At 50.8% G+C, this 21,151-nt stretch overlaps 8 protein-coding genes across 8 annotated transcripts; 2 read left to right on the forward strand and 6 right to left on the reverse strand.

Annotated features, from left to right (window-relative positions):
* Positions 1-275: 275 nt before the first annotated feature.
* Positions 276-2,181, reverse strand: ALT_8214 (MFS transporter; the record flags this gene model as incomplete). Its single annotated transcript, XM_033561610.2, has 5 exons — positions 276-1,142; positions 1,198-1,529; positions 1,588-1,679; positions 1,736-1,757; positions 1,821-2,181. 5 exons carry the CDS (start codon positions 2,179-2,181, stop codon positions 276-278), a joined length of 1,674 nt encoding a protein of 557 aa, XP_033417501.2.
* Positions 2,182-3,256: 1,075 nt separating this feature from the next.
* Positions 3,257-5,804, reverse strand: ALT_8215 (TTC39/IML2 family protein; the record flags this gene model as incomplete). The annotated part of the gene is made up of 6 exons (XM_033561612.2): positions 3,257-4,093; positions 4,150-5,237; positions 5,317-5,383; positions 5,451-5,527; positions 5,632-5,649; positions 5,714-5,804. The coding sequence occupies 6 exons, from the start codon at positions 5,802-5,804 to the stop codon at positions 3,257-3,259; spliced, it is 2,178 nt and encodes a 725-aa protein (XP_033417503.2).
* A 1,030-nt stretch (positions 5,805-6,834) lies between these two features.
* On the forward strand, positions 6,835-7,278 carry ALT_8216 (proteasome regulatory particle lid subunit SEM1; the record flags this gene model as incomplete). Its single annotated transcript, XM_033561613.2, has 2 exons — positions 6,835-6,946; positions 7,031-7,278. The coding sequence occupies 2 exons, from the start codon at positions 6,835-6,837 to the stop codon at positions 7,276-7,278; spliced, it is 360 nt and encodes a 119-aa protein (XP_033417504.2).
* A 580-nt stretch (positions 7,279-7,858) lies between these two features.
* Positions 7,859-9,277, reverse strand: pgkA (phosphoglycerate kinase pgkA; the record flags this gene model as incomplete). Its single annotated transcript, XM_033561614.2, has 3 exons — positions 7,859-8,625; positions 8,685-9,105; positions 9,212-9,277. 3 exons carry the CDS (start codon positions 9,275-9,277, stop codon positions 7,859-7,861), a joined length of 1,254 nt encoding a protein of 417 aa, XP_033417505.2.
* Positions 9,278-10,027: 750 nt separating this feature from the next.
* ALT_8218 (Mpv17/PMP22 family protein) lies at positions 10,028-10,946 on the reverse strand (the record flags this gene model as incomplete). Its single annotated transcript, XM_033561615.2, has 5 exons — positions 10,028-10,099; positions 10,156-10,322; positions 10,378-10,720; positions 10,798-10,823; positions 10,889-10,946. 5 exons carry the CDS (start codon positions 10,944-10,946, stop codon positions 10,028-10,030), a joined length of 666 nt encoding a protein of 221 aa, XP_033417506.1.
* A 908-nt stretch (positions 10,947-11,854) lies between these two features.
* ALT_8219 (TRAPP trafficking subunit Trs65 domain-containing protein) lies at positions 11,855-13,783 on the reverse strand (the record flags this gene model as incomplete). The annotated part of the gene is made up of 4 exons (XM_089600384.1): positions 11,855-12,032; positions 12,092-13,217; positions 13,275-13,516; positions 13,575-13,783. 4 exons carry the CDS (start codon positions 13,781-13,783, stop codon positions 11,855-11,857), a joined length of 1,755 nt encoding a protein of 584 aa, XP_089455277.1.
* A 318-nt stretch (positions 13,784-14,101) lies between these two features.
* Positions 14,102-16,653, forward strand: ALT_8220 (snoRNA-splicing protein PRP40; the record flags this gene model as incomplete). Its single annotated transcript, XM_033561617.2, has 4 exons — positions 14,102-14,242; positions 14,308-14,462; positions 14,522-15,578; positions 15,634-16,653. The coding sequence occupies 4 exons, from the start codon at positions 14,102-14,104 to the stop codon at positions 16,651-16,653; spliced, it is 2,373 nt and encodes a 790-aa protein (XP_033417508.2).
* A 754-nt stretch (positions 16,654-17,407) lies between these two features.
* On the reverse strand, positions 17,408-19,882 carry ALT_8221 (ATP-binding cassette domain-containing protein; the record flags this gene model as incomplete). Its single annotated transcript, XM_089600385.1, has 7 exons — positions 17,408-18,791; positions 18,846-18,942; positions 18,999-19,160; positions 19,224-19,626; positions 19,683-19,694; positions 19,775-19,799; positions 19,863-19,882. 7 exons carry the CDS (start codon positions 19,880-19,882, stop codon positions 17,408-17,410), a joined length of 2,103 nt encoding a protein of 700 aa, XP_089455278.1.
* Positions 19,883-21,151: the final 1,269 nt, after the last annotated feature.

Genomic DNA, 21,151 nt, shown 5'->3' on the forward strand with positions numbered 1-21,151 from the left:
TGGACCATTTTTGCATATATGCATTGTTTAATAAATCTAGTATGTAATAATATTCTTTGATCATTCACATTCAAACTTTTCAGGTAGATGCAATGTGCACAGGGGACGAACTGACATAGTGGTATCTCGTAATATCATGTGCCAATTCCGGAACAGACAGAAGATAAATCAAATCGATGAAGGGTATAAGAAAGTCAATGTGACCGGGAAATATGCAGGAACCCGAAAAGTATTCAACAAGAATGGAAAAGAAACGTAAGGACGGAAATGCAGATCTACCGGCCATGAACATGACCGTAAACAGAAGCCTGAGACCACTTCCCGCGCGCCCTGATCCGCGGTCCATAGATGTAGAACAGGTACGGGATGGGGATGAGCGCGACAGCCATGAACCCCAGCGTGCTGGCCGCCCAATTGACGCCCATCTTGCGGAACATGATGCCCGCGAAGAGCGGGAAGCAGCCGGCGAACAGGCTGCGGAGGAAAGTATTTGCGGCAACGGCGCTGGCGGCGTACTGCTGGAAGGTATCGATGAGGTAGTTCAGGGCGGCCTGGAAGATGGTGAAGAAGCCGAAGCCCATTGAGACGGCGCCGGCGTTGGGGCCGATCCAGTGGATATCTTTCGCGCCGGTCCAGCCGAAAATGAACAGGCCGGCGGCGAAGAAGACGGATCCGACCATCATGGGCGGGAGACGGGCCTCGGGGACGGGGAAGTTGTTGTTGGCTTTGAAGCGCTTGATGTAGAACCTCTGATTGAAAAGATTGAGGGCTGCGCCGAAGAGAATGCCGATGAGGTAGGCGAGGAAGGGGAGGGCGCCGACGACGGGGTTCCAGCCGCGGACTTCCTGGAATTCGACGGGGAAGGACGCAAGACTCAGGTAGAGGATTCCGTAGACGAAGGATGCGTAGAGCGCGACGAGGAAGCAGATCGGAGTGGCTAGCAGTTGGAAGGGACGGACGAGGTATTTGTTGCCTAGTTCCTTCAGGGTAACGTCCCATTCTTCGTGCCGCGCGTGGAGAGCCCAGTTGCCGGTCTCGTATCGGAGCCGGCGGGCTTTATAGACGAGAAGGACGGGAGGGTAGCTCTCGTCGAGGAAGATCACGTCCAAGACGAGGAAGAACATCATCATGATACCGGTGATCTTTGGTACGTCTGTGTTAGCTGATGGTGTACCAAGATGGATGAGCTGCACTCACGTATTGCGTCCATCTCCAGCCAAGGTAGCTCTGGACGATAGCACCGCCGACGATTGGCCCAAGCACAGGACCACCGACGACGGCCATGGCATACCCGACAATAGCTGCACCCCGCTGCTCCGCGGACCAGATATCGCCCAAAACGCCGCCGGTGTTGGTGACGGGAGCCGAGCCGAAAAATCCGGTGAAGAAGCGGGTGATCATGATCGTCTGCAGATCTTTGGCGGTGGCAGTGCCGAACGAGAATATAGCGGCGATGAAGTAGGGTATAAGAACGGCAGATTTACGGCCGTATACTTCGGAGAGAGGTGCGAATACAAGCGGACCAAGTCCTGAAAAAGTCAATAAGCAAATTTGGCCGCCTCGCAAATGCCAGTGACCATCACATACCAAACCCAAATAGCAGTAATGTTGTTCCAAGTGTGCCAACTTCCTCTCCAACGCCGAATTGTCTGGAAATTTGAATCGTGCCGGTGGAATAACTGTCTAAGTGTCAACATGCTGATGCAGGGAACAGTTCGGCCAGCGGATTCAGTACATTGAACTTGCCCAAGTCGCACCTATTATTCGTAAAGATCAGTCAGCCTGGTTGGTTTACATCTCTGAGAGCGGCCTGTGTATACCCATTGTTGTCAGACCGTATAGCACGGTGGTGACAGCCTTCTTCCTAAATCCCCAGTTCAGTGGCCTATAGGGGTCATCAGGCCCATCGAAATCCACAATGACATCTTCCGACGTTTTGCTATGCGACAAAGGGTGCGTGAAACGTGCAGTCTGTCCAGGTTCTCGACTCCGGATTCTCGATATCACTGAGTGTGCGCGGTGCTCGAGTACCGATAGCCCCGAGGCCGCAGTAGTCTGCTTTTCCAGCGCTGCGTTGTCGAGTTCACGGTGGCCGAAACCATTCTGTTCATTTCGAGATTCGGTATCACTGTCCGTCGTAGACGCGGAAGATGTGCGGGACAAATGATCGTTGTCGGTCATGACTTCATAGAAACAATATTCGATAGCGCTAGCAAGGGGACCAATTCTAAGAAACCAAAGAAGTACGCTTTAAGAACATAGACAAGCGAACGTCCTATTCCTAAAATTCGACTAAAATCAAATTCCTTCGGCGTTGAGCGGGAAAGTGTGTTTCCCTAGCAAAATTCGGCGCAAAAATGGGTTTGCCTTACAGGTGATAACAGAGTCACGACGTCACCCAAATTTGTAGGGATCATATCTCGGTTCTCCCACACCAAGCCAAACATAGAATGATCGAGCGACCAACTGAATCAATGGCACCAGACATGGGGATTGGAGCTTGTTATAGACCAGACTAATCAAAAGTCCCAAAGAATTGCCATCGTGACCAGCCGTCTTAACCGGACCTTGTCCGTCAAAACGTTAGACTGGTCGGACGTCCGATAAGTACCTGACTCACGGCCTTTGCTCGACTCGCGGAGTAAGTGGGGATTGACTTCTCATGGCTTTAACTTCTGGCAGAGTCCTCTGCCGAGTGGATAGAAGACGACATTAGCATGCAATCCACTAGACATCAAGGCTGCAACGCGTCCGCGACTCTATACCCTATCTACAAAATGAGGTTATTTATCGTACACAAGCATCAATAACAAGCGGCATACCCGTCGGAATTTTTTCCGAGCCCACGTTGAGTGGATGCTTGAGGAATGGATCGCCACCATCGGCGTCCCATAAAGTGGGACTCGGCAATGGAAGCAATCCTGATGGCTTCGGGACGGGTAATTCGCCCATCGTGGAAGAGCCGCTAAGAAGTATGGAAGGTCTGTTCGCCTCAATGGGGAATCCAATTCCGCCAAATGGATGGGAGTGCAATGCTCTCATATTAGTCTGAGCAGTCGAAACAAGCAACGATTCTTAACTTCTTGGGGAATCGCAGATGAAGATCTCAGTCAATCGCCGAAACACGCATATGGAATATATCACGTGACTACACGTCCGAATAGAGTTGTCTATCGTGCTATTCTGCCATGACAAGCTTGATAAACCTGATTCATTCCATCGTACAAGTCATATACATCGATCATGCACGTAATCCCTAAACATTCGGATGTGTGCTCTCCCACTTTTGCACTGCTTCCATGGCGGCTGTCACCTTGAGACCTATACGCGCATCAAGCTCGTAGCTCTCCCACTTTGCCGCCTTTTCCAAATACTCTTTGCACTTCCGTACTTTCTCTCGCTCGTACTGTAGCGCATCCTTCACGTCGGCTGGCCCAGCGGATTCTTTGTCCGAGACTTGTTTCGCTCCGCCGTGGTTGGCGATGTACGTCGGGCGTTCCATCCAGAGATTAGCTGCCATTTCGAAGTGGGCAACTGGACAAATCCAATCGTCTTTCAGATGGCCCTTGAACAATGTCCGGTCCTGGCTCAGGATATCCTCGAGCATTTCCTTTGCCTGGGCGTGTTTGCGCAGCGAGCGGTGAACAGCCGCTCGAAGCAACTTCAAGATCGCTTTCTCCTCTGGGCCCTCTCGTGACCAGGTCTTATTGGCGCTGGATTCACTCCAGGCCAGTTTCTGCAACGACTCTTGCAGCTGCTCGTCCGTCATACGGCTGTGGCCGTTCCAAAAGAAGATCATTTCCTCAACCGGGTCAATGCCAACCGCATCGACCAGAGTTACCTTCCACTCCTTGGCACGTGCCTCCCATTTAGCAAACTTGCGAGCCACAAACACATCGAATGGCAGTTGTCGTGCCATGAAACGCTTCTTTCCAGCTACTGTGGGGGCCATTCGGAAATATTTCTCGGCCAATTCGGCATGCTCTGCGGCTTTCGCAGAGTCTGTCTCCTTCACGTCCCGGTATAACGAGAGATGACAGGACCCAGCAATATAATAATACAGTGAGCGGGACCAAGAGTTCAGGTCCACACACTAAGTCGATGCGTTAGTGGGCTCGTCTGCGATTTCTCCATGTGAACAGCTCTTACCTCAAGGAAGGAATCTGCACACAGCTCATACTTGTGCAGATACATGGCGTTCAAGCTCCGCTCGAAAACCCTCAATGCCTCAACCTGTTTCAGGGGACTGCTTTCCCCCCCACATAGCAGCTCCAGAGCCCTGTCAAGATTTTTATTGGCTCCACTCATCCTGGACTCCTCGAGTAGCCAAAGTTGACTCTTGGGAAACCGCTCTCTCATCCTCGCAAGCAACAATTCCAGCCGCTTCTGAGGATAACCCTGCACATCCCCGTCTTTGCCTGGGATAGAATCGGGCATGATATCGCAATAACGGACGAACCCGTTGTAGTAGCCGAGAATGGCAAAAGCTGAAATACCACCGATTAGGTTGTGGAACTTACTGGCCTGCCACAACATTTTCAATCCTCTTTCCTTATCGCCGTGGAACCCAATAATACTGAGCAGCTTGCTAAAGGAGGGTGGCACCATTGAGATCAGCAAAAGCAGGACTCCAAAACAGAAATTGGAACCAGAGTGCACAAAGACATCAATCTGGTTCTGGAAGATGTCGGAGTCAGGGTCATGGTCGAGGATATCAGTGTTGATGGGGGTTGAAGTTTGACCGGAGTCTTCCGCAACGGGAGCTTCGTCTGAGAGACTCAAATCGGCCAGCCTTTCATTTACATCAGTATCTCTGGTAGGTGCGGCAAGTGTATCCGCGGCCGCTTCTTTGACTTTGGTCGAGGAGATTGACGAGCTCGAGGACTGAAGGTTGCTAGAGCTGTGACGCTCGGAAGACGGAACGGACCCAGACGTTGTGGATTCTACCGGCGTCGCAGTCCGGGATTCCTCCATGTATTTCTGTTCCATCTTCAAAATCGCATCGAGGGTGATGTAGGCTTTCCTGAGTCGATAGAATGCCTTTATACTCTCTGTGAGACTTTCATTCAGCACCCCGACTATGGCACTCATGAGCTGCGCTATTGCCTGGCACAACGCAAACTCGGTTCCTGGTGAATACATCGGCGAGTGGTAGGTATTCGGCGCATGAGAGTTGTGCTGTGCCCTGTGCTGGTCGACGGAGGCACTAGTCTCAGCTTCGTTCAGGCGCTCCGATGCTACAAGAACGTCAGTGATCGACAAACCCCTTGCTGCAATTGACTGCAAGCCAGAACAGAAGGCAAACTCTAAGCCCACCTTGGCGCATGATATCCTGTTCAAACCCCAAAGTCGCCCGAATGAATGCGACCACTCCTCTCCCAAGCTGCACGCAAGTACGAGGTTTGGTCAGCGCACAGATGATGTCATATCTCGCAAGGGGTCAAACATACATTATGGAAGGTGGAGGTTCCTTCTGCCAGACCAGCTTCAGCGCCATCGACATCGTCATTGAGAATCAGGGTGGCAGCTGCATCATCGAGCAAAAGAATCAGCTTTGTTCATATAAGTCGCATAGTGCAAGCGCATGACTTGAGTGCGCGAGTGTTGGTGGATAGGCCACCTGAGACATACCCCTCATAGCATCCTCAACTAATCGGCACCGAATGAAATGGTCAGTCAAGGCGGCATAACGTAGGTCAAAAAAAGCACTCACGGTCCCGCAACTCGACTAAAGAGTCGAGAGACTGTGTCGAGGCATTGGCAGCCGGCTTCTTGCCATAGAGCCATGATCCGACTCGGAACATATTGCGAGAAGTCCTTGGTAGGAACTGGCGCAATGGAGAACGAGATAAATAATAATATTAAGTATATATACGTCAAAAGATACCGAATCGAAAATCTCAAATCACACCGAGAAACGGAGGTGTCCGGACCCGAATGAAAGATGTGACGAAATGGGAGCAATGTCAAGTCTCCCATCAGATACCGACTGAGGGCATGGCTCCAGGGAGGAGCTGAATGTTACGTATGAATACTTCGAAGAATAAGCAAGAGAAAAGTAGGAAATAAACAAAGGTCTGGAGTTGTGCTGATGATAAATAATAATGTTAAATAATAAGATCATCGACGGCTTTATCGGTTTGGTCCATGGCCCGGGGCGGAGCATTCTGCCCGAGCTGGCTATCCACGATCCATACAGCTGGGAGGGCGTCCATTCCAGCCAGTCATTATCCAAGTATCCGTCTGATAGGTATTCCATCATCAACAGTTTAACGGATCATTCGCTATCTCCTACTATATATGTGAGATCTCATGTCTATCATCGACAACGCACCATTCTAGCTAGCAAGCTCATTGATGCATTTGAGGCTCTCGTTCATCTTCCGTTAAGCCCGAGAGCCTCAGCCTCATGAACTAAGCCTCAAACCTTTCTGTATGGTCACAATGATCATTTTGTGGTCAGTGAGATAAAAACACAGAACACAGTAATCATTAGACTGGAGGTAGCCTTGTTAAAATTAAGTTGTGTCCGTGTTCTGTAGGCTACAGCGTAGAGGGGTGATAGACACAACCTCGTTAGTTAGGGTCTCCTCCACGTTGCTCACAGCGTTTTGGCCTGAGGCCAACGCAGATCACCGCCGCCTTTGACCGACCTCGTCCAGATACCTCATCTAGGTGAACAGACTAACTATCTCTCAACCATATTGACCTACCTCATTGAGCACCTTCTTGGCCTGTCTAGTATTTATAAAATTTCCTTTTCACATCAGGGAAACACATCGACCCAATTTCTCACTCCTAACCGGTTTCATTTCTCTCTCACACAACGCCGCCATGTCGAACACAACACAGACACAGGATAAGCCCGAAACCTCCGAACAGCCCACACAGCAGAAGCCCACCGTACTAGAGGAAGACGATGAATTCGAAGATTTCCCGGTCGAAGGTGAGCGCCTGTCCTGCCCGCTCAAGGGAAGGCGGGGTACTCTCGCACTGCAACGACGAGCTACTGCTGACAGATGAGCATTAGACTGGCCTCAAGAGGAAACCGAACAAGCAAACGGAAACAACGTCCATCTGTGGGAGGAGAGCTGGGACGATGATGATGCGGCAGAGGATTTCTCAAAGCAGTTGAAGTACGTTTGCTCACGGCGCTGTCAAAGCTTGCTTTCCCTCGTTGCTGGGAGGATGGGCGTTGGTTTCTACCATGCAACGTCACGTCATGCTCCATCTGTTACGTTCAAGCCACCGTTACTGACGATGCGGTTCGCACTATAGAGAGGAACTCAAAAAGGTCGAAGCATCCCATTAGTGTCCATTAGCGCGTCACGGATTTGCGAGAGTGATACCGGTTGCACCGACATGATCCTGCGGCGGACTTTACTGAACGTAAGGCTGCATGCGGTACGGACGAGAATTGACTGATGGAAGCTTCGCGTACTGGTCAGGCTCAAATGACTATTCCTGCCTCGAAAGCTGTCAACTACGCGGTTAGGGTATATCGGCTTGAGGGTTATATGGTGCAACGTCTGCACGACAAGGCCGCAGTGAATGGGCGACCGGTGTATCGATGCTCTACATGTCTCCTATTTATTTACAATTAATGAATGAGATGGAACTGTCGTCCAACTGTCATGACGCGTGTGATTTACACGTGCTGCTACCATGGCCATCAATCACAACTTGGCGCTCGTATCTATCAGACCACTATATCAGAAACTTTCTTGATTCGAATACTCTTTCATTTCTGATTAACTCGTGGCTTTATACATTATATTCATAGAGTGCTCGCCTCCCGCTTCTGAAGATCTTCATGAAGGCAGAAGTTCGCTTTTGATTCAAGACATTATTCTTTCGTTTACTTACTTGACAGGGCAGCAACACCGGGCAGCTCCTTGCCCTCCAGAAGCTCCAGCGAGGCACCACCACCGGTGGAGACGTGGCTGAGCTTCTCCTCAGCACCGTACTTGGCCGCAACAGTAGCGGTGTCACCACCACCGATGATGACGATCGCGCCGTTCTTGGCGGCTTCAACAGCAGCATCCAGAGTCTGCTTGGTACCGTTGGCGAAGGGGTCCATCTCGAAGACACCAGGAGGACCGTTCCAGAGGATGGTCTTGGCCTCAGCAATGGTCTTCTTATACAGCTCGACACTCTTGTCGCCAACATCCAGGCCCATGTAGCCGTCGGGAATGCCTTCCTCGTCGGTGGCATAGCCGGTCTTGGCGTCGGCGGCGAACTTATCCGCCGTGATGTAGTCGACAGGCAGCACAATCTTGACGTTGTTCTTCTTGGCCTTCTCGATGATATCGCCGACGGTCTTGCTGCCGGCCTCGTCGAACAGACTGTTGCCGATCTTGACGTTCTCCAGGGTCTTCTTGAAGGTGAAGGCCATGCCACCGGTGATGATCAGGCTGTTGACCTTGGGCAGCAGGTTGTCGATCAGCTGGATCTTGTCGGAGACCTTGGAACCACCAAGGATGGCCAGGAACGGGCGCGAGGGGCTCTCAAGAGCCTTGGCGAAGTACTCGAGCTCCTTCTTCACGAGGAAGCCGGAGGCCTTCTGGGGCAGGTCAACACCGACCATCGAGCTGTGGGCACGGTGGGCAGTTCCGAACGCATCGTCTGGAACCAATTGTTAGCTTCATAGTTCATTCAGACCAAGCAAGAAATCCCATGCTTACTGATGTAGATGTCACCCAGGGCAGTCAGGCCCTTGCGGAACTCGGCAACCTTCTCCTTGTCGGCCTTGACCTTCTTGCCCTCCTCGTCCTTGTAGCTACCTTCCTCCTCGGGGTGGAAACGCAGGTTCTCAAGCAGAATGACCTGACCGCCCGAGGCCTTGTTGACGGTCTCCTCCACCTCCTTGCCAACGCAGTCCTCAGTGAAAATGACGCTCTTGCCGAGCAGCTTCTCCAGCTCAGGAACAACAGGCTTCAGGCTGTACTTGGGGTTCTTCTTGCCATCCGGACGGCCAAGGTGGGACATGAGGACGACGGCCTTGGCGCCCTGCTCGATGGCATACTTGATGGTGGGCAGAGCACCGACGATACGTTGGGGGTTGGTGACCTCCTTCTTCTCATTGAGAGGGACGTTGAAGTCGACCTGCCAGGCACGGGGGACATGTTAGCCAATGCGCACTTAATGCATGGTTCTCTCGCGGAAGTCAATCGTCGATTAGCTCATGGAATGCGGTTTCAGCACAACGTACCCGGATCAGGACACGCTTGTCCTTGAGGTCGACGTCTGTGATAGCAAGCTTGTTGGTGAGAGACATTGTGTATGGTGTTTCTATCAGATTGTGGGCCGGGTCAGCTAATGGGGCCTGGAGAACGAGGAGAACGAGGAGCACGACGAGTATACCTTTGGTTATCACAAACAGACAAAGTAGAGACTGAAAACTCCTGTCCTAATATGCTCACGGTGAGCTTTCTTCGATCAACTTCGGTCCGACGGCGGGGTAGTTGGCATTGTTTGTTAAGCTCGACTGTGGTGGGGCTTCCGGTGAGAGATTCGCTCACCTTCGGGCTGATGCGGGACTGATGTCAGTATCCAGGATCGATGACGGAAGGCTCCGGGCCTGGTAGAACATCGTGCCTGAGAATTCTCGATAGCCTCGGGTGCAAATAGGCCTAACTTGCATATTTCCCGTAGTTATTCGCTGGTGGGTCTATAAATAAACATTCAATACTCTGTTGGAGATGAGGGGAATTATTGGAGTTGCATGAGGTAGGACCTTGATCTACAGAACATCCGTCCGAGTCGTGCAGTTTAAGGAGACATGGAAGGATTGGCCGTTTTGGATAGTTCATATGATTTGCTCTTTGGATCATGATGATTTATGAGAACGAGAATTGACCTTTTGAGTTTCCGAAAGATTGACCTGTACACCATTGTCCATAGAAGCAAGAAAGTAAAAGTCCCCCACGCATTTACAACGCCAGGTAACCACAGAAAAAGAGAAGAGCAATGAGGGATATATGGTCGAAGAAAGCAAAAACAGACCAATACCGCCGCTGTGTTTCGTCTATTCTTCCTCAGCCGAGTTGGTCAACGACAGGTATGCGGTCCAAGCGATACCGACGGTAGATACAAATGGCTGTGACACGTAACGGTTAGCACCATACATATCGACATGGAGATCCCATCACTTACAATCTGGAATTGAATTGGCACTACTCGGAAGTTGAGGATCTGCACAGCAGGCCACAAGACGTAGTTTGCCTTCAGGGTCGGTACGTAGACATCCTGGAACTTGCGAGTCAACGCTCTTTTGCCTCCACCCTCCGCGACAGTCATGAACGTGAAGAAGCACGCAAGACCTTTATCAAATCCATCAGCTAAGCTCTTATCTCGAAAGCTAAGGGATGTCCATACCGAAAGGAGCGAACATGAGCTGATCAACAGCAACACGCTTCAAAGCCGGCAGCGTCGGGCTCTTTTTGGTCAGTGGAAATGCTCGGGACAAGAAGCCGAACCACTTGAATTGTATAGGCGCCATGAAGAAACCGTAAGACATGAATCGGGTGAGACGTTCGAAATCAAACGGAGGAGGAATGTGCTTCGCATGTCCCAGCTCTCCCACTGGTGGCGGTCGTTCCTTGTCCATCTCGTGGATCTCGATCGAGATGAGATCACCGTCTTGCCTAGTTCGTACTGTCGAACGGGCCTTAAAGGCTGTGATCAACTGGGCCACCGTATCTGCGATACCACCAAGCACCTAGATCAGACTCTTCGTTAGTCGTGAACTACGAAAACGAAAGCAGGCAAATCCAGAGGCTTTCGACAGGTTCGTACCGCGTTGGTGACCATTGTGGTTAGAACTATGCATAAAGCGTCAAGTTAGTGAAATGCAACGCGTCCGCACAGGTCTTTGATTGAGCCTTACCAGGCCGGTCCGCATAGTAGGAGTTAAATTTGGCCGCAAGGCGCATTGCAACCGCCATCTCGATGAGAAAGATTATCGTATGTAGCAAAGGCTACAAGAAGAGCAAGCAGGAGTCAGTGCAGATCGCAACATTGAACGCACAGAATGAAAGGACCCCTTCGGAAGTTGCCCGGAAAGAAGCAGCGTTTGGAATGGGGAGAGTTGTGCGTTATCGTGGCTACATACCAGTCGTCCATAGATATATCTTCTGTTAAGTCCATCCAAAATTCTTCGACGCGCTTGGGAAAACATTGTGGAGCAAACTGAGATAGGAAAAGTCGTGGTATATCCTTGATGGAAAGAGATCGAAGACAAGTTTTCCGGTCGGCGGTCTTGAGCGACGGTATGACGCAAAGTATGGGGACTGGGGGCAAGGTGGCAGGGAAAAACGGGCAACACAGGCCCTTTAAAAATAAGATATCTAGCGCTCGGTCACGTCAGTAGCATGTATTCCACGGATGAACAAATGATGGACACAGACGAAGTGGATGAACTATGGAGCATATCCACCTGGTCTGAAGGAGAAGACTCCAGACTGCTGAACTGCATGCAATGATCCAACGGGGGTTTCATAAGGCATCCGCATGATCCTTATCGCCCGCCCACAAATGATCAATTAGCCTTTCGTCTAGTGTGCGCCTTGCCGCCGTCATAAGCCAGCCCCCAGTTCCCCGCTATTATACACAATCATAGTCTACATCATCACTATATTTGCTTCCGATTGAGTGTGAAGTCCGCTAATTGATGATAATCAGGCAGTAGCAGGTGGTAGAATGTCAGACATTAATGTCAATTTAGAAAATATAGGAGCCACAAATTAGGGTATATGGTATAATATGCATTTGTCTGGCTACTTGGCCTACTCTGTCTTGGAGAGAGTCCATTTACAGATCGGGCGCTCGAGGCGCCCTTAAGAAGACAAGTAATCTATGCTGCATACGGTACACCCTTTCGATCAAACGCTACTATGTCCGGAAGATCTCGGATATCCGTGGTTTCGTTCGAATGGGCGTCCACAAGGCGAACGGCTTCCAAGTGAAGAGGCCCTACTGCAAGGGGAAGCAGTTTCAACTCGGTTGAATAACACGTGCCCGGTGGAAGAGGGCTATTTTATGAGTTAGTCAGGCATCTTCTTATGAAATAGGCATTCAGAAGGAGACATACCCAATGCGTATTTCCGTGCTGAGGCATACGAGCTCAGCTTCTTGGCCCGCCACGCTCTTTTGCATCGCATGGACTATGTTGTCGTCCGTCACTGCTTCTGCGACCCCATCCTCTTTCCGACTCGAGATAGATGACGAAGAAGGCCTAGCTACATGACCTCTCGGATCTGCTCGTTTCCTGCGAGGAATGGCAATCATGGCGAATTTACGCGCGCTCGTGGATCGGTTGACGATAAACACATCCCAGGAGAATGGCTTGCCAACTTCAACCTTGCTAGGACCAGTGAACGAGATCGTGACTCCCATGTCTGTGATCGAAGAGGCTCTGTCTCTCAAGGAGCTCCGGCTGGGAGCAGGACCACCGGCTAGGACGTTCGCTTGATTTGGCGCCACAGAAAGACTTGCTGGGCGGTTACTCCGTTGCAAGGCTTGACTAGGACCACCGAAAGTTGGATTCAAGATCATGGAGAAGTCAATGTTTGTCCTCCACTGCATGAGAATTCGTGGATGGCATTCTGCTGATACTTGGATGACTGCCTCTAGGGATATATCCAAGACGCTGACCAACACGGTGGTCGAGGGACTCGAATCCTGGCTGTACTCGGGTGTCAATTTATAGATTAGAGTCACATCGTCCCTTGGGCGACATATGATCGGTGGTTTGAGCCCGGGATCTTCAGATAATGTTTCAATCTTCCCATCCGATAACCGAAGTTCGGCTTTGTCAAATAACACATCGCAGGTAAGAAATGGAGTGACCTCAAAATCCAGACTTGCGATTGTCGTAGGTCGCCCAGAAAATGAGTTCAGTCGAGAGTACCGTATCCTGGCGCTGGCTGCAGGAACCACACGGATTGGATGACCTGATCGTTGCTGGACATTGTATATAGGGTCTTCGCTGTATTGCGCAGGTACGACTCGTAGAAGCCTGGATGCTGGTAGGAAAGGGTCAATTTTGTTCAACGCTTTATCTGTTGACAAAGGTTGCAGGATATTTGTCGAAGCAGGAACCAGCGGAGGAAGATAGTCATCGTCAGGAGACACTTGTTGCTGACTGTCACTCTGATCGAGACTGGCTGAGGCTATGAAGATAAGCGAAGGGTGTTGGATCCGTACGCGAGGCCGTCCTGAATAGGTCAGTCAGTAAAACACGCAACTAGAGTGCCAGACATCGAGGAACTTACTGAGGAACGTCTCAATACTCCAGATCACATACGCATGATTGCCGCTCCCTGCCTCCCCTTCAAACTCATTCACGACTACCAGTGGTTCCTCCTGCCCACTTACAACCCCTGAGAATATTAGGTCCCTCGTAGGTGTCGGATTCTCAGACACTGCCTCGGCGGGGTCAACGGCAAAAACGTCAAGCTTGACTTCAAGGTTTGGAAGGTGATGTTTCAAGCTCGCCCGCGAGCAATCGGACAATCTGAGAACGATACACGCGGTGCAAAATTCATCTGTGATACTTTACATGAGTAAGAGACAGGAGTCCGATCAGGAGGTTGTCTTTCTGCATACCGAAGAACAGGAGTGACCGCTGAGGTATTAAGGATAGTACAGAAGATAGATCGTCGGCGCCTCCTTCCAAGGCTTTTGCCAGAGCAGCCTCCAGATCTATATTTGAAGCATGTGGGACGACTGTATCTAGCACAGCATGTCTCAGGAATTCTCCAGGGATATCAAGACTCGGCATAACGAAAGCACATGCTCGCGCGTCACTGGCAACAATTGTCTCAAATAACTAGAAAGCCGAGCAACTCGAATAGATGTCGCTCAATTAGTATTGTAGAGCTGAAGTGACCATTTTCCAGTGTTATTTAATGCCCGATTCTGGCAATGAATATGATAAGAGAGTGTTTAGGGACCCGATGCAAACATAACAAACCGCCTTCACTAGACAAGGGAAACTAACGGCAGAGCTTCACCCGTCAACTACATTTTCCGCGCATCAGGATCTTTATCCATTGCAGAGCAGCTTTCCTTCCTCGGGAACATTTGCTCATCAAACATCATGAATCCCATGACTGGACCAGCAGCTGCACCGCCTCTGTGGCAGGAGGCGCGCAATGCCGACGGCAGAGTGTATTATTACAATGTTCAGACCAAAGCTACGCAGTGGCAGAAGCCCGTCGAATTGATGACTCCTGTCGAGGTTTGTTTGCTATTCCGAGTCTCGCTGTGCTCATCTTTGTACTAATACTTTCCTTACGTTCACAGCGAGCTCTAGCCAATCAGCCATGGAAAGAATATACTGCTGAGGGTGGACGGAAATACTGGTACAACACGGAAACTAAGCAAAGCACTTGGGAGATGCCAGATGTTTACAAAAATGCTTTGGCGCAGGTTCAAGCACCTCAGCCGGCCCCTGTAGCGTAAGTAATCTCCTGTTGCTTAAATGTGCCGCCAGGGATTAACCAGTTTTTGCGCGCAGGGCCCCAACGTTTGTCGCAGGCGGAGTCAGCTCGTTTCCCTCACATCCACAACAGCGTGACCGCGACGATTATGACCGAGGCTATGGCGACCGGCGCGGTGGTTACGGCTCCATGGATGTCAATGGAATTTCGGCCGCTCCGGCACTGGGAACTGCGCAAGCGGAGCCAGAGTATAGTTCCCTTGAAGAAGCTGAGAATGCTTTTATGAAGATGCTCAAGCGCCACAACGTTCAGGCTGACTGGTCATGGGAGCAGACGATGCGGGCAACTATCAAAGATCCTCAATACCGTGCTTTGAAGGACCCCAGAGACCGAAAGGCAGCTTTTGAGAAGTACGCGGCCGAGCTCCGCATGCAGGAGAAGGATCGAGCCAAGGAAAGATTTGCTAAGCTCAGAACCGACTTTAATACTATGCTGAAAAGCCATCCTGAGATCAAGCACTATAGCCGCTGGAAGACAATCCGCCCGATTATCGAAGGCGAGACGATCTTCAGGTCCACCAACGATGAGAACGAAAGGCGGCAGCTCTTCGAGGAATATATACTCGAACTGAAGAAGGAGCATGTGGATCAGGAGGCTGCGCGGCGCAGGGCTGCGCTCGATGAGCTGGTCAATATCTTGAATTCTTTGAACCTGGAGCCTTACACGCGGTGGTCGGAAGCACAGGCTATAATCCAGTCTAATGACAAGATTCAAAGCGATGATAAGTTCAAAACCCTGAGCAAGTCGGATATTTTGACCGCTTTTGAAAACCACATCAAGTCACTTGAGCGGACATTCAATGATGCGCGTCAACAGCAGAAGGCAGCAAAGGCGAGAAAAGAACGCCATGCTCGTGAGAACTTCATCGAGCTCTTGAAGGAACTGAAAGCGCAAGGCAAGATCAAAGCTGGCAGCAAGTGGATGAACATCTACCCGTTGATTCATGAGGATCCACGCTACCTTGCAATGCTAGGTAACTCGGGTTCTTCTCCTTTGGATCTTTTTTGGGACATGGTGGAAGAAGAGGAACGATCGCTGCGGGGGCCACGGAATGACGTGTTGGATGTTCTCGATGTAAGACCCTTACACCCTGTTTCCTTGAACGGATTCACTAACATGTTGCTCTTAGGATAAACGCTATGAGGTCACGCCGAAGACCACGTTTGAAGAGTTTCAGTCTATCATGCTTTCCGACCGCCGCACGGCGGACCTCGATTCTGACATACTCCAGCTCCTCTTTGATCGCATCAAAGAGAAAGCTATCAGGAGAAGCGAGGAGGAGAAGCATGCCGCGGATCGTCATCAGCGACGTGCTATAGATGCCTTGCGCTCGCGGATGAAACGTCTAGAACCTCCTATACGCCCAACCGACACTTGGGACCAAGTGCGTCCGAGGATCGAGAAACTGGAGGAATACAAGGCGATTGAATCAGATGAGCTTCGCCAAGTGGCTTTTGACAAGTTCATCCGCCGGCTGAAGGAGAAAGAGGAGGACGTGGACAGGGAGCGGGAGCGCGATCGAGAAAGAGATCGCGGAAGTCGGCGAGAACATTACGATCGCGATCACCGTAGAGGCGAGAGACGAGGCCCTCCCAGTCGTCTCTCTCGCACACCTGAGCCCGACGCCTACGAAGCAGACCGTCGTAAAGCTCAGGCTGACCGCGAGCGGTCCTACAGAAAAGTCAGCGGCTTGTCTCCGATCCGCGAAAAGCGCGGCGATCGGGACCGTGACAGGGATCGCGAGAGAGAGAAGGACCGAGACCGTTACCGCGATCGGGATTGGGATCGAGAGCGCAGCTCTCGGTCTCTGAGCCACTATGATCGTGAACGAAGGGATCGGGAAGAAGAGCGCGAAAGACTCTATCGCACTCGCGGTGATCCCCGTGGAAGTCGGGATGAGCTGGATTACGGTGCGGACACACGAAGCACCGTCAGCAACGACCGGAGGCGCCGGAGAGACAGCGATACAGAAAGCGTCGCCAGCCGCTCTGCGAAGCGCCACCGACGCGAAAGTCGCGAGCGAGACCGTAGCCGCGGTTCTAAGAGGGACAGGGAGCGTCAAGAACCAACTCCTGCCGCGGAGGAAGCCGAGAAAGAAGAAAAGGCTGTGCACTCGGGCAGCGAAGAGGGAGAAATCGAGGAGGACTAGTCGGTTGATGTACGCAGCTGTGTATTGGTAATCCTACAATACCTGGTTGGATTGGAGCTCGGCATTTCTATCTTGATGAGCTTGACTACATAGCGTATGTATCTGCTTCCATATGAGAGGCACAGGTCGTAGTCGTACTCTTTGAGTAGTTATGCCATGGATCGTATTTATGTTTCCCTGCTTGATACTACGCGATATAGCCGAGATATATATAAGTACCGCTGGTTGATGCGTGGGATACATGTCAATTCCAGGTTGAGCACTGAGAATGTTCAGGACGATTAGCATGAATAATATATTTAGCTGGCACTTCACCACTCATACTATCCAACACCATACCTGCAAGATAATCCCACTAGTCATTAATAGAAAAGAGTTAAACGGTGGAGTACCAAATAGCTTATATATGCTACCTGAGATCTATGACAGTGGCCACCTAACTTGACCATTTCCCAGCTACCTTTTGTCTTCACTGAATCTGAGAACATTTGGCCATGGGACCATCTATACATATCATAACATCATCGAAGAATTTTGAGAGACCCAACTCCGAATATGATCAATCACGCCAGCCAAGCACGCCAATACCCAGTAAAACCCATGTTGGCCCAAGTCGACTGCATTCTGCTTACAACGAAGATAGGATGACTGGACCAACAGGGAGCGCGGATATGGGGCATCAGAAGGGACGAAGATGGATGACGACATGTGAACACAGCGAAGTGTGAACCGGGAACAGATGAACCAACTGTCCCTACTCAGCATTGTCGTCGTCGTCGTCATCCTCCTCCTCATCCGAAGCACCAGCTGCATCGCCAACGAGGCACACGCCACGGCTGCGGCGACGCGAGACCCCAGGAACGCCGAATAACGCCACTAAACGAAGGGTTTTCCATTGACGACGACGTCGCCGCTGGTCAGCGTCGCGACCATCGTCCCTGTGATGGTTGCGATTATGTTTGCCTGGGATGACCTTTTCAACTCTCTTCCTCCAAGAAGTACTAAAGGTGAAACATGTTAGCATGATGTAAAATAAATTTGCACGGATTGGGTTCGGGTGACTTACGAAGTTGCCAGCCAACTTCTGCTCCTGGTCCATCTGACTGTTGTACTTGTTGATACGAGGACGGTAACTGTTGGGATCACGACGGAAGGTGACATCTAGGTTTCTCAAGAAAGTGTTGCAACCAGTGACCAGAGACTCGGGGGTATTGGCGTGCGCGTCAACAGACGGCTTGCCGTCAAAGACAATGACACGGTCAGCGAGATAGGTAGCCATGATGAAATCGTGCTCGACAATAAAAGCGGTCTTCTTGGTGTGCATGATGAAACGCTTGATGACTCTGGCAGCGACGATACGCTGTTCGGAGTCAAGGTAGGCGCTAGGCTCGTCGATCACGTAGATATCGGCCGGCATTCCGAGGGCAAGGACAATAGCAACACGTTGCAATTCACCACCAGACAGGTTCTGAACTTCCTGGTCGATGAAGTCATCGATCTTGAGGGGCTTGTAGACATCGGTCTGGAACTGAGGCGAAAGGAAAGCAGCCTTAATACGCTTGAAGAAGAGCTGACGCACGGTACCCTGGAACTTGGGTGTGATCTTCTGAGGCTTCATGCTGATGTGCATGCGGGGCATGCTGACGTTGCCGTCAGGCTTCTCGGCACCAGCGAGCATTCTACAGAAAGTAGTCTTGCCAGTTCCGTTCTCACCCATCATGACAATGATTTCGGAGTCGGTGAATGAACCAGAGTCGATCTTCAGGTGGAAATTGCCAAGAGTCTTCTCCATGCTCGGGTAGGTGAAAGCACGGGCCTTGTCAACCATGAAGTCATCACCAGCCTCAGCCAGACGGAAAGTCAGAGACTCCTCGCGGAACCGAAGGTTCTCGGTAGGGATGTGACCATCCAGGAAGATATTGATACCTTCACGGACAGAAGAAGGAAGTGTAACCACACCGTAGACAGCAGGTCTACCGTAGAGCACACAGACGAAGTCGGAAAGGTAGTCAAGGACAGACAAATCGTGCTCGACAACAATGACGTAGTCATCAGGGCGCAGAAGCTCACGAATAGAGCGGGCTGCCGCCAAACGCTGTTTAACATCGAGGTAGGAAGACGGCTCGTCAAACATGTACCTACAGTTTTCCATTAGTGAGAGCGGGATAGGAGCATTTCGCGGTAGTCCTTACACGTCGGCCTTTTGCACACAAACAAGACCAATAGCGAAACGTTGAAGTTCACCACCAGACAAGTGGTCAATGTCGCGGTCCTGTACCTGTCTAAGTTCTACAAAACAAGTCAGTTTCGATGACTTAATGGTTATGTTCATCCAAAGGCCATACCAAGAGCATCCATGATGCGCTCCATGTTGTCCATCTGAGAGCGAGCCTTGATGAGGTCCCCAACGTTCTTGACTGGGCCCTTCACAGCCCGAGGAATCTGGTCGACATACTGGGGCTTCACCACGGCCTTCAGATTGTCTTCCAGGACCTTGGTAAAGTAGTCTATGAAAGTTAGAAACCATAGAACAGTTCTCCAGAACCCTTGTGATTCGGCAGTATACGTACTCTGCAGCTCCGAACCACGGAAATATCTCAAAATCTCTTCCCAATCGGGAGGGTTGTCGTAGCGTCCGAGATTGGGCTTCAACTTGCCGCTAAGAATCTTCAAAGCGGTACTCTTTCCGATACCGTTTGTTCCAACAAGACCAAGGACCTGACCGGGACGAGGCATAGGAAGACGGTGAAGCTTGAAGCTGTTGGCCGAATAACGGTGGGTGACCTCGGTTTCCAAGTTTGTGGGCAAGTTGATAATGTGGATGGCACCGAAAGGACATTTCTTAGGACAGATACCGCAACCGATGCAAAGGCGTTCCGAGATGAAGGCGATCTTGGATTCCGGCGTCACTTCAATACAGAGCTTTCCGGTACGGACGACGGGGCATGACTTTTTACACTCTTGGCGACATTTCTATGACGATCAGCCATGCTGTAGATATGAGAGCACGATCTCGATTTCAATCATACCTTCGGTTTGCACTGTAGGACAGAAAGTATCAGGGTAAGCAAATGCGACGCGGCCACGATATAGCATCTCGCGGGTGAACGAAGTAACTCACTTTGTCACTATTGACAATAGCAATACTATATAGAAGCAATTAGTACTCAGTTCCTAAGCATACAAAAGATTTCAGAAAGCAGACTCACCGAGTAAGCTTGTCAGACATGATGCCGAAGTATCAGCTTAAAAGCACACGCAGGCAGATAATCAACAGAGGCAGATCTCCTCGACCAGCAAGATATAGAAGCGAGTATAGGTCTGACGTGACCTCTAGCAGATGCGTAGATGACGTCGCGACAGCTGTCCTGACTGAATTGATAAAAAAGAGCCAGAAACCCGGACAATAAAAGCTGACAACGAGCCACCAGGTATGAATGCAAGCGGAGAGGAGCGAGGTTTCTTTATGGAGGCGTCGAAAATGAGGGGCTCTCAATGGGGGGAGAGAAATCTATGTCAGGCATTGTGGGCACATTGTTGATGCCTCAGGCCACGAGTCGGTTTCTTTTAGGTTGAGTACCTCAGGCTCTACATATTATTATTTTCCCTAGCTGGTGATTGGCCCTCGGTCTGTCCCTCGAAAAATTTCTCTTCTGAAGCTGGTCCAGGCTGGAAAATTACTGCGCCGTCCGCCGAAGCTGTGAATTTCTACCCGCCGGTGAGACTCGGCCACGTGATGTCGGAGGTGCCGCCATGCCTGTTGGGGACTCGCTTGTGGGCGTCACTAAACTGTATATGGTATGGACTGGTCTTGCAGCCTTGAGTCTCAGGCCGCAAAGCCATCTCTTCACTGCGACTCGTCCACCTCCCAGCCCGCAGCCCGGCCGCCAACCTTACCTCTCTTTCTTACTCCCTCATCATATTATTCTCCCATCCGTATCTGGTGTTGTTCGCTCTCTCTCCACCACCCACTTTATCATTCTTCTCCAACACCAACCTATCAATCCCTATTGATTCAACATTGTCTCGTACGTTCATCCCTTTTTCGGGGTCACCTCGCTATGAATTGTGAGTATTTCCTTCTCTTTTCCTAGCTTTACAGCCCGTGTCCTGGTTCTGTTGGCTGGGGTACTTCTCCACGTTATCGACCCACCGATCTGAAGAATATCGTTGCATCTTTCTGTCCTCATGTCTCTCTGAATCCTCTGAGTTGTCTGGGCTGTCGGTCGGCTCCGATCCTCGTTTTTTGATTGACGCTTGCCCTCCTCTTTCATCGTCATTTCCTCCATCCTTCCTGTCGCATTCCATCCAATCCGCCATCCAAATCATGTCCTGGCATCATACCTTGTCTCCTGTCGGCTGTCCGAGGCTTCCTAGCTTCTATTTGCTGGAAATCGAGTCGCGTAGTGCTGCTCTACACATGCCTGTGCCTTTCGTGCCGCTCCGACCCCGAATCAAGCTTCAATGCTGACTTTTCTCTTCATCAACAGCCACTAGC

The sequence above is a fragment of the Aspergillus lentulus genome, assembly GCF_001445615.1.
Source record: "Aspergillus lentulus DNA, contig: Alt16, strain: IFM 54703, whole genome shotgun sequence".
Classification (NCBI taxonomy): Eukaryota; Fungi; Ascomycota; class Eurotiomycetes; order Eurotiales; family Aspergillaceae; genus Aspergillus; species Aspergillus lentulus.